The sequence below is a fragment of the Bactrocera dorsalis genome, chromosome 2, assembly GCF_023373825.1.
Source record: "Bactrocera dorsalis isolate Fly_Bdor chromosome 2, ASM2337382v1, whole genome shotgun sequence".
NCBI classification, from domain to species: domain Eukaryota; kingdom Metazoa; phylum Arthropoda; class Insecta; order Diptera; family Tephritidae; genus Bactrocera; species Bactrocera dorsalis.
The window spans coordinates 99,170,386-99,186,224 of NC_064304.1; the positions used below are offsets into that span (position 1 = coordinate 99,170,386).

A 15,839-nucleotide genomic window follows, 5' to 3' on the forward strand; every position below is an offset into this window, starting at 1 on the left:
ATGCGGACAATAGCGCTTTGATTCGGGTCTTGAAGCAAAACATCATATGTGTCATTCGCCAGCTACAAATAGAATGCTACATGGAGTCATCGAAAATTGGACACAACGGATGGAACATATCAGACGTAATTGCAGGCAACATTTGAAAGAGGTAAACATTTGAAAGAGGTAAAAAATAAATGCCAAAGAATGTTCTTTCGAATGATAATAAACTTTCCCCATTAAATTTGAAGTTTCTGTGTTTTTTCCTTAAAAATGTTGAGAACCTCGAAATGCATCACCCTTCAATTACTTACCGAGAAATCGATAGGCACCATGCACGGCCAAATAGCCCTGAAATAGCGTCAGCAAAACACCATACCAGATGGACCACAACGAATTCAAATGCAAGTAATTGTTGTGATCCAGATGTGCGCCCGGATGCATCAGCATGTTGTGGTAATTGTTGGCATGTTTACGCTTCGAATTCATGTATTTCTGTGGAAAGCGTTGTTGTTGTTGTTGCTGCTGCTGCTGATGCTGTTGCGGTGGTATCGGTTGCGGCGGTGGAGGTGGTGGCAGCGGCACAGACTGATGATGATGCTGATGGTGGTGCTGGTGCTGGTGATGTTGTTGGTGTTGCTGATGATGATGATTGTGGTTGCTGCTCGCATTCGTTATGACGGAGTTCGAGATGCTCGAATTAAGGCTGGGCGTAGGGCACGTCTTACCCATCGAAGTGTTGGCTGCGGTATGTATGGCCCAGTGCTTTTTGCCCAGTCTATGGAATTGAGTTTGTAGTAAACGCTGTTGTTGCCCCTACTGTAGGCCACTACAATGCTTACAGGCAACAACAAGTTATAAAAATTATTCGAGAACTCTGATGAATCATCGAGTGTAGGTTTGATGTGCACCCGAGGTTTCTGTGGGCAGTGATATGTGTTCCAAGCCACCTAACCTCCAAATAAACGCCCAAGAAGTACTTAACCTCTCAGCATGTGTGTTAGCATGCTGGCGCAATTTTGCCCTATTTTGTTTTATTTTTATTTTTGTTTTGTTAGTTTTATCTCTTATTTAGTTGTTTCTGTTGTTGTGTTTATAAACAGCATTCTCTCTGGATTTTCAATTAAAATGTTTTGCTGTCAATCCTCTTGTTATTATTGCTTTTGTTGCTATCTGCAACTGCATTTGACATCTTGTCATTACTATAATAGTGATTGTAAATTGCATTGGCCTTTTCTGCGTCTTATTCTTCTTTGTCTTCTTCTTCCTCGTCTTCGTAATATTCTTTTTTTTCTCACAAACAGTTGTTAGTTGTTTTTGTGCAACACTGCTAATTTATAACGGCTCACTGAAATTTAATAAGAGAATTAGAAATTAATTAATTAAATGGAAAAGAATGTTAAATGTTAATGTTAAAGTCTTTACTGATGTTTTAAACTCGGTAGATTTCTTTATTGAAGCCGTTTCCATCATAACATAACATATTATAGAATAACCCTCAACTACAAGCGTTACTGCATTTCATAAAGATTTCTTTCTCGATGATACATTGTTTCTTCATAATTATAGAGCTTATATAGCTTGGTAAGTTCGTCTGATCTGTGGATCTACTAGCAACAGTTATCGTAAAAAAAGAGTTGATCAAGTATACAACAATAAAGAGTATTACAAGTATTATATGTTACAAACACCTCAAGAAGTTAGGTAAGATGGCTGATCCCTCTACATTTTGGGGGATCACATTTAGATTGTTATGTTTCGTCCTTTGTGAAACCAGATGTCCTAACTCCTTTAGTTAGATATTAACTATCGGCAAGACGTCCCGAAATATGTTCAATCTTAGTGCACGAATTTCGATAGGACAGCGTCCAATTGAAACTCCTACAATCATTAAAAAGTGGAGCTTGCTAAAAGTTCCGAAGCCTCTTCCGATTTACCATGGGCCAGAAGGAACTTGCGACTGCACAACTGCTGATAGTTGCCTAACTGGTCTGAGATCCAACAGTCCAGTAGTAAATCACAAGAATCCAATGGTACTGAGAACTGTTCCCATTTCGCATTTATTGAGACTAAAGTACCAGTCCAAGCAAAACCATTAGCCCTACAGTTTCTCGCTATGCCACTGTGGCCAGGCACCCAAAACAGTATAATCATAAAATAGCTCGATGTTAGAGATAAGGAGTCTAGAGATCCCTTCACTAGTCTTGAGCACACAGTAAACGAACTGAGAGCTAATATCGCTGCCATACTATATATCTAAGTCACACATTTGGAATTAAAGTCCAGTGACAGAACTGGCTGTAGTCATGAATATTTTAAGTCTAAACTGTAATCTTTCAACACCGAAATTTTAATGCGACATTGAAGGTTACTAGACTTCTGCACTTGCAAAAATCATCCATGAACTTCGTTTAGATTTTAAATGCATTTTTGACAAACACAACACATATGTATACACATATATCTTAACGTATGTATCTATGCATGTGCGTACGCTCGCATTTATAAACAATTATTAAAACAAGTAAGTAAGGGCTAAGTTCGGATGCAACCACGCAGCACGTCAGCATAAAGTCACCTAGAAGTTCGAAAATTTTTTTATTAGTATATGCGGGCTGAGGGTAGTATTTACCTGATTTAAGCCATTTTTGATACACATAATTACTATTGATAGGAAAAGACTATCTCTAGCCCATACATATTTTCAGTCAAAAGTGAACTATAGATACTGGGGTCCACATATTCGCTACAATGGGGCTTGAACAGTTTTTCAACGCGTCTCTTCATGCTGATCACTTATATAATTTAACCCTATATCTATCTCGATTAGAAGCGTTAGGTGAACAAAACTAATACACTCTGTAGCAACATGTTGCAAGAGTATAATTAACAGATAAACTTAATATTTCATTATTCACGCATTATCATTTAATTAATATTTAAGCGGTAATTGACTGGAATTTAGATAATATTTTCATCTGTGTGTGTGTATGTGTGGACGTTTGTGTGCATTTGCCTCACAAACATTGAAAAGTGCAGCGGCCTAAAATGAATTTTAATATGTGTCTGTATATTTATGTATGATATTTTTAGTAATTTGGTAATGCTTAGATAATGACGATAATTAAAATATTTGGCGATAATAAATATTTATATTTTAAATAACTAAATTATCAAAATTCCTGAAATAACTTTAGCGCAAAGTAATATTTATAACTTGATGCGAATATTAAATTGCGGCCACAAATGACAATATTTAAAACAAAATTTAATACATGCACATAAAAGCTTATAGTTTTTCAAATGTTAGTATTTCTTTCGCAGAAAATGCATCATTAGATTGCTGAATATATGTATTTGCATACATTATTATTTATAATTAAATGTTAGTAGGAATATTTAGCATATTTATTATTTTTCATCATTTCATATAGTAATTGCCTAAAATATATTAAATTGTATTAATTAATATGACTTTGAATGTTAGGCAGGTCAAAAATAAGCACAGCTTTCATACTTCATAGAGGCAAGTTTTGTTGCATAAAATAATTTGGTTTACTGTATTATCAAACAAAAAAGAAACTAAAATATTATATTCTCGTAATTGGCACGGGTTAAAGGCAGTGAGATATTTTTATTATTTTTTTTTTTTTGACAAAGCTTTATAAATTAAAAGTACATATATTATATATGTTAAGAATTTGGAATGTAATATTCGACGAACTTTCGATTGGATTGGACATATTGATACGTATGTGAAGCATTTATTTTAAAATCAGCAGATTAAATCAAATAAAATGATTTGAACAGTTCGAAAAATATTCAATTTTCCGCATTAGAATTAAAAAAAGTGAAGGATTGTGAGCATTTTGGAAGAAATATAGAGAGAAAAAGCAGCAAAAATATCCAACAGTTAGGGAAAGAAGATAACAAGTTATGAAGAAGAATAAACGGAAAAAAATGGTAAGAATTGAAAAGAGATGAAGCAAAGAATAGAGGGGAAGCATGCCTCGAGAAGAATGATCACCATATCAACAGTTGTGTTTATGTTCTTGCTATTGTGAGTGCTTTTGTGTTCAGCTTATTGAAATACAAAATCATTGCCAAGAAGCTAGCTGCTGGCTAATTCTACTGTTATATTCAGCTATGTTTGCTATGTCTTCTCCTTTGTAATTTTTTAATCATAACAGTGATGGATGTGATTATCACCAACGGCGATGCAGTAGTAATAGCAACAATGCTAGCGTTAGAATTATGAGCAACAGCATTAGTAGCTGCATGTGTACACGAAGACCGTGGAGAGTCGATTCGCCGAATGCAGTAACTCAGATTGACGTATGGAACGACGCATTTAACGTCGAGATCTTAAATTTATAGCGTACAAAATACAATTTGTGCAAGAACTGAAGCCGCTCGGCCTTCCCAAGCAACATCACTTCGCTCTATGTGCTCTTGAAAAGTTCCAACAAGATCCGACGTTTTCAAGCTAAATTTTGTTCAGCGATAAGGCTCATTTCTGGCTCAATGGGTATGTAAACAAGCAAAATTGTCGCATTTTGGAGGAAGAGCAACCTGAAGAAATTCAAGAGCTGCCATTTTATCCAGAAAAACCTCGGCTTTGTGTGATTTGTGGGCCGATGGAATCATAGGTCCATATTTCTTCATAAATTATACCAGCGAGAACGTAACCGTCAATGGTTTAAATAAGACGGCGCCACTTCCACACGTCGCTTCAATTAGTGGATTTATTCAGAGAATACTTAAGTGAGCACATAATTTCAAGTTTTGGGCCTGTCGATTGGCCACCAAAATCGTGTTATATAACACCTTTAGACTTTTTCCTGTGGGAATATGTAAAGTCTAAAGTCAATTCAACTCTTGAAGCAAAACTTCACGCGTGTCATTAGCTAATTACCAGTCGAAATACTCGAACTAATTATCGAAAATGGATGGCCCATTTGAGCTGCGGCCAACATTTGAAAGAGATAATGCCAAATAATTTTCTTTCGAATGATAACAAACTTCCCCCAATAAGTTTGGTTTCTATGTTTTTTCATTACAAAAGCAGGGAACCTCGAAGTGGATCACCCTTTAAATGATCAGTTGAGTCAATCTAGTCGTGCCCATCTGTTTTTATACAAGCGAACTAACATCGGTTTTTGAGATATCAATTTGACTTTTCAAATCAGGCAATAAACATATTTAATATTTATTTCTCTAAGGCCAATGTATCATTTGGTAACTGTAACCAAGGAAATCTCAGAATTTTAACAAAGAAATGTTGTAAAAACATAAATTACTCATATGCAAAATTGATAAAGACACAATATACCTAACACTTTCTCTCACCAATTCAAAAAAACACAAATATCGTGACTAAAACACTATCTTTTCGCAGCTCAGCCGGTCAGACGGATTCGCCAAGCAATTCATAATACACGAAATTGCCGCGAATTTGTGGTTTTTGTTGCTGTCACTTTGGCTGCAAACCGCAAGCATAATAATTCGTAAACATGCTTTTGTTGCTGGCAGCGCGCCAATGTCAGCGTGTGTGCGGTTGCTCGATGGCCCACTAGGATGCAACAGATTTACACTTGCCACAACTAGTGGCCGCAAAACGTGCAGCAAGGATGTGTTTTGGTTAGCCAAAGCGGCGAAATGCCCAGATAGTTATTGAGCTGGTTGACCAGTTGGTGGCGAGCAATCGATTTTCGGCGTCTTTTTGTGTCACACAATGAACCGCAATTGGCGTGAACCGGGGCAAAATGCCACTCAGTGCTCGTAGTCCACGGAATGGTGTATGCGTGTGTGTGTGTAATGGTAATATTTGCATTTGTGCCAAATGAAGCATAATATTTTTTTCTGTCATGACAACGATGTGGCGAAAAAGTTTTGAAACTTTCAAATTGCACACAGTAATTTATGCATAAGCAGAAGGTTCAACAAGCACAAAAGTGATTGCAATTGTTGGTCAATTTATATAGCAATAAAACGAATTGAAAAATTGAAAAAAACAAAAAACACTTAGTAGTTTAGTTTAGGCATATGCTAATATTTCATGTCTATAATAATTTACCTATACTCCGATATTTGTGGTAGGATGCAGCCATGTGTAGAAACTCTCTGAGCATATATGTAACTTCCGTAGACAAAGTATCCGCTGGTTAACCAAAACCCATCCGTTTGAAGACGAGCTATAGTGAGAAGGCAAATCATCCCTCCACAGGGTTGTACGCTGGGTTTGAAAACAACACAACACCCTCGGATGAGAGACCCCCCTTTTGATGACGGAAGGTCCCGCTTTCCAGCTGATCGATGTCCTCGGCTGACATCACCGCCGTCCAAGAAGTGCGATGGATGGGCAAGGACTCAGACGAGTAGGTGCTTGTGGCATTTACAACAGTAGCCATATAAAGGAGCGCAAATTCGGTACAGTCTTGGTGGGAGAGAGATTGTATAACCGAATACCGGCATTCCCCCTGCCCAGATGGAAGAGAAGGTCGATGTGACCAAAGATGTCTTCTATGAGCGCTTGGTGCACATCTATGTTGCGACTCTGTCAAAATCGTGCTTGATGACTTTAACGCCAAAGTAGACAAAGAAGGTATCTCACAAGGAAAGTTTGACGTCGAGAAACTGCAAACACAACATACCGCCGAACGATTTTCTGCTCGCCTTGCAATTCTGCTCTCTGAGAGCACTCATCAGCAACTAGGTATAAGGAAACTGTGGGACGGCAGGAGGAAGAGAGCCGTGTCGCATTGGAGAGAAAACAGACTGCGTACCTCGCAACGTTAAAATCGACCACAACACGTGCGAAATGGAATAGATACCGAGAGTTGAAAAGGGAAACGAGCCGCGTTTGCAGATAAAAAAGAGAGAAACAGAAATGCGTGAGTGTGAAAAGCTTGACAAGCTGGCCAACAGGGCTAATGCTAGAAAATTCTACCTTAAAGATGCGGATACTAATAGAAGGTTTCACGACCGGAGCTTACTCTCGTAGAACCTCCAGAGGTGATCTGAAGTCTGATGCCCAGAGCATACTAAAGTTGTGGAGGGAAGACTTCTCCGGCCTGCTGAATGGCATTGAAAGCATAACATCAAGAGATGGTGAACTCGATCCCCTAATCGTTGACGATGGAGTAGCTGAGCTATTCAAATATGGTAGTAAAGAACTGATAAGAAGCATGCATCAGCTTATTTTTAGAATATGGTCGAACGATTGGCAATTAAGAAGTAAAGTCCTCCCTCGAAGATTTAAAATTTTCGCTGAAGTACTACTTCGAAAGGGCGTTGTACCACTCCTAATTGAAGCATGAAATGTTGCACACAAAGTGTAGCAGTTGCAAATTTGAGCACAACCACCTCCCTTTTAATATGAAGATATACACTAACTACATAGCCTCAGCTAAATTTTTTGCATTGTTGCTTATGTGTATTTTCCAATTTGTTTAATAGTGTTGCAACAAACGCCATTTCTTAATTTCGCCTTGTCAGCCCCAAATCGCTTTAGACACGCTTTTAGCATGCCACCGGCTGTACCACAGCATATATTCATATATACCTACAAATACAAAAAAAAACTTCAAAGCGTAATTTCGAATGAAAAATTGCACATAAAAAAATTATAAGGCCGCACAGTGGGACGAAATAAAGTTTATTTAGATTAAAAAGCGAAAGAATTCTTTAACAGTTGTTGTTGCTCTACTTTTTCCGTCAAAATATTAATCTATGCATGGTTCTCACCGTTTTACATTCAATGCAATATAAACATTTGTTTTCTGAAGGATTTTTCACAAAACAAGCCAACGCTTATCGATGGATTTGGTTTAAGAGGTCACATGGGTTTACAAGTTTCAAAAAAAAAAAATGTTTTTTTTTGGCTTATTAAATTCTACAACACCTCTTGAAAATTGTCCTAAATTTTCAAGTTGATCCGAGTAATAGTTTTGTAGCCTTGAGAACTTGTAGGCTCGAGGCTAGCCAGACTAAGTGCGCCGTCTTTAAACGCGTTTTTCTCGAAACCGTCTTTTTTAAGTCGGTTGGCAAGATTTCTCGGGAACTACTCAATCGATTTTCGTGAAATTCGGTGACAATTGGAGACTCCAAATGCAGACATATTACTACTTTGAATATATTTAAATCAAATTTATTCGAAAAAAAAATTTTATAAATTTTGTAAATATTTATTTAAAAAAAAAAAACTCTACTTTTATCATCATTTAACCCACTGTACGCTGGCTGCAGCCACTCAATGTAGCTGAGAAAAAAAACCGAAGATTCCCTTTTATGTGGCGAACTGGACTTGTAAATATGGTTGTGTGTGTCTGGCCACCCTTTGGCGCTGTTCAATTTGCCAACTCAGAGGCATGCCTCCACCAAGCAATGGGTGTAAAACGCGGCTAGGCCAAACGTGCCTGAAGCGAGCGGCCGAAAGGGGAATTTGAGTGAGGTAACAGTGGCAAGTGGTGACTGCTTTTGTTTTGGGTTATTTGTTTTGCATTTATATTCGCATACACACAAACACACATATGTAAATATATTTGTGTATTTTTCTACGCTTGCGGCTGAGTGACGAAGAGCGCGCGCAGTCAGGCATCTAACGAGAAATGCCGCCATTTATTGTTATTAGATGAATTTTAGCGTATTTTTCAGTTTCCGTTATTTATTGTGGCAGCCGCAACCCCAACAAGCGTATGCGCACATATATTCGTATACACATATGAGCTTAGTTCAACGCTGCCACACTTTGTTTGCCTTCAACATTTGCAACAAATCCAATCAAAAGCAACTAAATCAAAGGCTGAAATGCTCAAATGGTTTTTAGATTTAAGAAAATCGATAACAAGCAACCGGCGTCTAACGGACTTGCCAACAGTGCAGTGTTGATTAAAGTGTGGCATGCCACATGCAGTTAGTTGGGAAAATGGAGGAAAATTCAATACAGTGTTCGTGTGTATGACAGCTTGGGGGATTCGTACACAAAGCAAATCAAGCCAACGCGTCAGGGGAGCATTAAACTTTAGTCGCAGTATTTATTTTTTTTTCAAATTTCTCTATATTCTAGCCATCCACTTCAGGAACTTGTTGTTGTCTGCGGAGGGCAAAAAAATGTTCACGCACCCCAAAGCGTAGCGCAAATGCTGTAAGTGAAGAGAAAGCCAAAATAAACCTAACGATTCACAACACTCCGGTACCATTTACACTTAGAAGCAATAGAGAATCCGAGCTCAGCACAAATAAGCGCGAAGAATGCCCAAAAATTTAAGTCAGAAAGGTTAAAAATCGCCGTAAAAACTAACAACTTCACTGCGATGTACGAATCCTTTGTTGTCGTTTTGGCTGTCATGCCGTCAGGAAGCTGACCTGGCAATCAGCCTTGGCCATGCGGCTTGGAAAATAAGCTGAGCATCGCAAGCAGACAGTTAGTTTTTGCCGCTTTTAACGATTGCAGCTAAAATTCTGGCTTTTGGCGGAAAAGCCAAAAATGCGGTCAAAGCTGGTAGTGAAAGTCCTGAGACCCTTTTTTTATCACCTTCTGCACTGTGAATGTTTTTTATTTATTTAGAAAGAACGGAATTTTGAAGTGTTTGAGAATTTACAAATTAATACAGTAGAGCTACCGTTACTGCATTGAACCGAGTTCAAGTTGAATATGTGTTTTTGAAACAACGGTGAAGCTGCGTATTCGATACTTTTTACTATTATTACGTCGCATTCAGTTAGAAATTCGAGTTTTTATTTCACACAGTTTACTAAACTCCTCCACTTAATACGCTTTAAACGAAATATTTTGGGATTTATGAGGAGATTTGGAAATTCCAAGTGAAGCTAGGTCCTTTCTCACTCTTTCCAACGGATTAGAGCCCTTTCTCTTCCTCTGATTCCCCCGGCAGGTACTGCGTCGAACACTCTCAGAGCTTGAGTGTTTTCTTCTACTTGGACGACATGACCTGAAAATTACTTCCCAGCGAGCATTCTTTGAGATCTGAGGACAGGAAAAAGTCGCTGGAGGCCAGATCTGTGGAATACGGTGGATGCGGAAGAATTCGAAGCCCAATTCATAAGTTTGCGCGGCACCCTCTTTGCACAGAGAGCTTTCTCACAGCCAAATATTCGTGAATGATATGATGTATACGTTCAGTTGATATCTTTAGAATAGCTGCTATCTCGACCAACTTCACTTTACTGTTATCCAGAATTATTTTTTGGGCGTCCAGCGCGCTCTCGGTGCTCATTTGATGGTTCATTTTGCTGGGGAAGGGTGCGGGGACTTGTCATCAACCCCAGTTTTTGCTTCGACTGTAATTTTGTCCTTCAAAAAGCAATATTTGATCAGCACGCGAAATTCCTTCTTATCCATTTTTTCACAATAACTAAAGTTCCTTTATTTTGTATTTAATGGTCAAAGGAATACTTTTAATTTGTATTCAAAAGCATTGTTTTATACGATATACGTTTTCAATTTCAATTTTACAAAAGCTAATAATGCCTAAGGTAAAAGCAAATGCACACATTTCTGTACATATTCACTTAGCGTATGTATAGCCAATTAGTTGCAATAATAGCAGAAAATATCGAGTGAAACGAATAATAAAAAATTGCGGAAAATCAAAGTTACTTTAAAACTTGTCTACAATATATTTCCAATTACTACATACGATTTTTTAAAGCATGTTACTACTAATTATCTTGGAATAGTGGAATGTACATATACAGCAATATCTTCTTTTGAAATATTCTCTTTGTCTCTTTTTTCATTTATTGTATTGGCTGTTCATTATGAAGCGAAATGCCAAGCCTCGAGCGCTTTTAAAACATCCACAGACTTTTTATGAAAGCACAAAATAGGTTATTGAATCCGAAAGCTGCCTCAAGGTTATCAGTAGATGGTTTCTGGCATATGGCCATAGCATCAAATATGATTTCTATGACTAAGCGCAGCATAGAAATCTCTTTTTATACAATCTAGAATCATATGAATGAAATAAGCTCTAGGTATCTATGTAACCGATATATTCGTATGGCAGTTGAAATTAGGTGAAATAGCTCGAAAATAAATGTTAAATGAATGAGTGATTTTAAGTGGGTTGAAAAAAAATGAAAACTTGCTTCGGATGCGACAAATTTTTCATTTCGTTATTACTTTGGTTTTGATATAAATCATTTATTATTTAACAACTCTACTTCTTATTTAACTCTTATATCCACGGAGAAACTTCATTACTTAACTTAAAAACTTGTTTTTCCTTTATTTATGTATGAAATTTGTGGTGAATTAGAGCTAGAGTGTATGCTAAGTATTAAAGTCGATGTTAAACCTCTGTCTGGCAAAAATTGAATTATAAAAAGTTTAAAATCTCTCGAATCTAATGCAAAAATTCATTAATACCTTTTTTGCTCAGAGAGAGGATCTCTCAACTCCCTTTATCAATAGAGGTATTAACATTTTCCTGTTTTTTAATTTTTATATTTTCAACAAGGGTATTAAATTTTCTATTAACATTTGCAGCAACTTGCAGTAGCTCTGTGGTAAGCGCGGCTCTTTTTTCTTCTCTGTGCTTCACAATTTTTTTACGCTTTTTCAAATTTTCCAATTCCAATAGTTTTGCATTTCTATTGCATGAATACATTTTCCTACTTATTTTCGCATTCGCAGTGACATGCAGAAAGCATCCATGTATTTGCTGCTAGCAGGGAAAAAGCCCAAGAATAGAATCATGTACCACGAGCAGAATGCGTGCGAAAAGAGGAGTAAAATGTAATGTAATGGTCCACAATAACACGACTCCAACTCGCTGGCAGTAGCAAGAGCTTTTAAAATGCCAGATAATTTTTTTATTTTACATTTTTGTTTTGCGAAATGCACTTGGTAATGCTTTTGTTAGTGAGTTTGTAGTGTTGCCTAACACTCAGTAGTAAGCTATAGAAACTCTGTTAGAAATAGTTTAGTGAAATGCTTCGGTTTCGTGTGGATAGATACTAGTCCAAGAACGATATGTCTTTTGTAGAATAAACCACTAAATATAGCAATGTAACGCTAATACATTATGAAGCCGTTTTTAAACTAATTTGGGCTAGTTTCCATGTAAGAAGTATGATATTAGTGAAAGTACATTACTTCGAGCTATTATTACAGCTAAATCGTTTATGATATTTTCTGAATATATAAGTATTTATAAAAGAAGTGGTCGTCCTCGCATAGTTCGAACCAATTCAAATTGTTCGCCAAAGCATTCTCAGAAATCTTCTTAGGAAACAAAAATTATGTCAAGGGAAATGGATATAACGGATAAAAACAGTTCAATATCAAAACTTGTGAAAGAATGAAAACTCACGAGATGTAGAATTTGTTATTCCAAGGGTTCATTGTATAGTGACCACGTTGACGCCTTGGAATATCAAATTCTACATCTCGTGAGTTTTCAGCTGTTGCAATGGTTTGGTGAGAAGTATCCTCTAAATGCATTACACCTCTTCACTTCTGTGAAAAGGATATTAAAACTGGGGCAAAAGTGTATCAGAAGGTTGTTAAAGAAAACGTGATAAAACAGATAAATAGTACTAACTTTGATGAGCGCATTTTATCTTCCAGCAAGATTCTAGCACAGCACGCAAGGCAAGAACCATCTTAATCTTAAAGGCAATACGCATGATTAGCTGCAAATATTTGGCCGTCTGGAAGTCCAAATTTGAATCCATTGTACTACAGTTTGTGGTCAAAATTGGAGAATATGGCCTCACAGTTGAAAAGTTTCAAATAATCATCAGTTCGAGCAGTCTCGTTAATACGAATAGAAACTGTGCGTGCTGCTAGTGAGCAATAGCTGAATCGTTTGAGGAAAGTGTATCATTGATTTTTTTGTATAACGGGCGAAAGTTGTAACAGAACTTATGGCAATACCAGGTATATTATATATATAAATTGGAAAGACTAAGTACATAGCGTCCGTTCAACACTTGGGATGTACAACTGGCGCGAACTCGCAAAGGATAGAGGCAACTGGCGAAGTTTCGTGTTCTCAGCCCAGACCGACCCTCGGTTGTAGTGCCAAAGTACAATTAGAATAAGTGTATATATATAAGTGTATTTCTCTTCAAAACTTGCTATGAATATATATTTGTAGTAATTCTATTTTTTTACACTATAAATAATTTTTCTCGTTCGTAAAAATTTGCATAGTATTAGTTATATACTATATATTGTACATGTTTATATGTTCTGTTAAGAGTTTTCCTAGTGGGTATGTACGTCCACGCGAAGCTAGCAAGTCAGCAAGCCAACAACGTAGAAATATCGTAGTTGTAGTCAGTGCGGATTGCCAGCCAATTGAAACGAGCTGTAGCAATGCATCTCACAGCGGCGGCAGTCAAGTCATCCAGCTAACAATGGATGCCGCCAAGCATTGAGTTGTTAATAAAAGCGGCAATCGGTTTGTACATTTCGCCTAAGTGGGTCAATATATCGTGTGTAGTATCCCCTCGGATTCCTCATACACAGCGGAAGAGATACGAGTATTAATATATGGATGTTTGCATGTACATATTTGTATATGTATGTATACATGTAAGAATTTGCCTGCACTCAGCATTGTGCGGCTATTATTGTCTAAGCGAGACCCTAACTGGGTAGATAAGCAGCTAACCAACTAACCAACAAGCCAGCCAATCAACCAACCAACCAACAAACCGAACAATAGTGCAGCCAACGAGACAACCAACCCACCAGTCAACCAAAGAAACCAATCCACCGTTGATGGCAACCATTTTAATACTTCGGTGTTATTTGCATATATTTTTTTTATATTTCAATTTCTCTTTGTTTGCATAATTAAAGCAGTCGGATGCGCTTTTATTTGCACAAATACTCATGTATGTATGTAAGCATGCAAGACGCAAGGCGCTATTTAAAAAATTTAATCAAGCGAGCATGTGAATTACTACAGTCTAATGACCCACTTTCTAACAGACCAAATACACTATGAATTGCGATTAAAAATAAAAATTGAAGTAGCAAGCTTCAAGTTGTTCAATTGTTGCGCCTAAAAATATGCTTGTAATTATGCTTCTTGTGCAAATATTGCACAAAAAATCTTTTTTTATGAAAATACATCATAAAATTGTGGAAACACTTTTTTCGGTATTTATCAGCAGCCAAAACGAAGCTACAGATAAAAATTCTGACGAAATTACATTTAAAGAATATTTGGATCCTAGCGCCACCTAGCGAAATATTTTTTTTTAATATCTTAATATCTTTTTTTAAACCTTGATAACATTCAAAAATACCTAAACAATTAGTTTTCAAGGAACTAGGAAAAAGTGTTGGTAGGAAAATAGGCCACAGTTCGCAGTTTTACCACCAGCATTAATCTAATAGTGTTCGTAACGTCATAGCATATGCTATTTCTTCTTTCAGAAAGTTAATAGAAGGTTAAAATTAAAATTAGAAAAATATTATATAATAAGAGCGGTCGACACATTAATCTGTACTCCTTACAATTAATGCGATTTTAATACCCAAATCGTATTACCGCGAAACTATGCAATATTGAGTTATAAATCACATATGTATGTGTACACACATACTTTCACATTGGCATAGGCACATAAACGAATCGATAAATGCGTTGAAATTCGAGCAGCTTTGCACAGGCGAGGTCAGCAAGCTGATTTTGATTCATCATGGTTATATACACTTGCCATATTCATAGAGAAATTCAAGATTTATGAGGCAATAATACCACGAAAGGAAAAGCCACACACAATACCATTACAAGGAATGAGTGGCAGTAGTAACGTCAAAAATAAAAAAAAAAAACTTTAACTGAACAAAGTTGTATCGAACAAATATTTATAGTAGCATACCACCAGGCGCATGTAATCTTACGTGACGAGAGAATATTTTTCTTAAAATTGTTATAATTTACGAAATTGGTTTTATGATGCTTAGGATACTAAAATGCATAAAAACATATTACACTACACTTTTTCTGAAAAAAAAATTTATTAAAAAAATTTTTGGAATCCAAAAAAAAACTATTTAAATATGCAAAAAACGGAAAAAAAAATATTTTAAAAATTTCACAACAAATAAAGCAACTATTTAAAATTTTTTTTTTAATTTTTAATATATGGCGCATTGCTTTGCAGAAATCTATCCAACTAGGCAAGCACACTTCTCCATTGTCCTTGTAAAAAGTCGAATTCGTGGAAATAAGCTCTCCCTGCCGCACGAAGTTGCGCACAAAACTGGCCATAAGTATATACATACTTGCGAAATAACGGGTGATTTTTTTGAGGTTAGGATTTTCATGCATTAGTATTTGACAGATCACGTGGGATTTCAGACATGGTGTCAAAGAGAAAGATGCTCAGTATGCTTTGACATTTCATCATGAATAGACTTACTAACGAGCAACGCTTGCAAATCATTGAATTTTATTACCAAAATCAGTGTTCGGTTCGAAATGTGTTTCGCGCGCGTGTTTTGTTCAGCGATGAGGCTCATTTCTGGTTGAATGGCTACGTAAATAAGCAAAATTGCCGCATTTGGGGTGAAGAGCAACCAGAAGCCGTTCAAGAACTGCCCATGCATCCCGAAAAATGCACTGTTTGGTGTGGTTTGTACGCTGGTGGAATCATTGGACCGTATTTTTTCAAAGATGCTGTTGGACGCAACGTTACGGTGAATGGCGATCGCTATCGTTCGATGCTAACAAACTTTTTGTTGCCAAAAATGGAAGAACTGAACTTGGTTGACATGTGGTTTCAACAAGATGGCGCTACATGCCACACAGCTCGCGATTCTATGGCCATTTTGAGGGAAAACTTCGGACAACAATTCATCTCAAGAA

The 15,839-nt window shown here is 36.8% G+C and overlaps 1 protein-coding gene across 7 annotated transcripts in view; it reads right to left on the reverse strand.

The window, feature by feature from the left end:
- The window catches only part of LOC105231519 (protein tincar), a 176,091-nt gene that overhangs the window by 58,976 nt on the left and 101,276 nt on the right, over positions 1 to 15,839 (reverse strand). For all 7 annotated transcript variants that reach the window (XM_049450477.1, XM_049450476.1, XM_049450472.1 and 4 more), the window contains one exon: positions 297 to 1,330. In XM_049450477.1, the coding sequence (XP_049306434.1) occupies positions 297 to 714 (418 nt within the window). In that variant the 5' untranslated portion in view covers positions 715 to 1,330. The remainder of the gene's footprint in view (positions 1 to 296; positions 1,331 to 15,839) is intronic.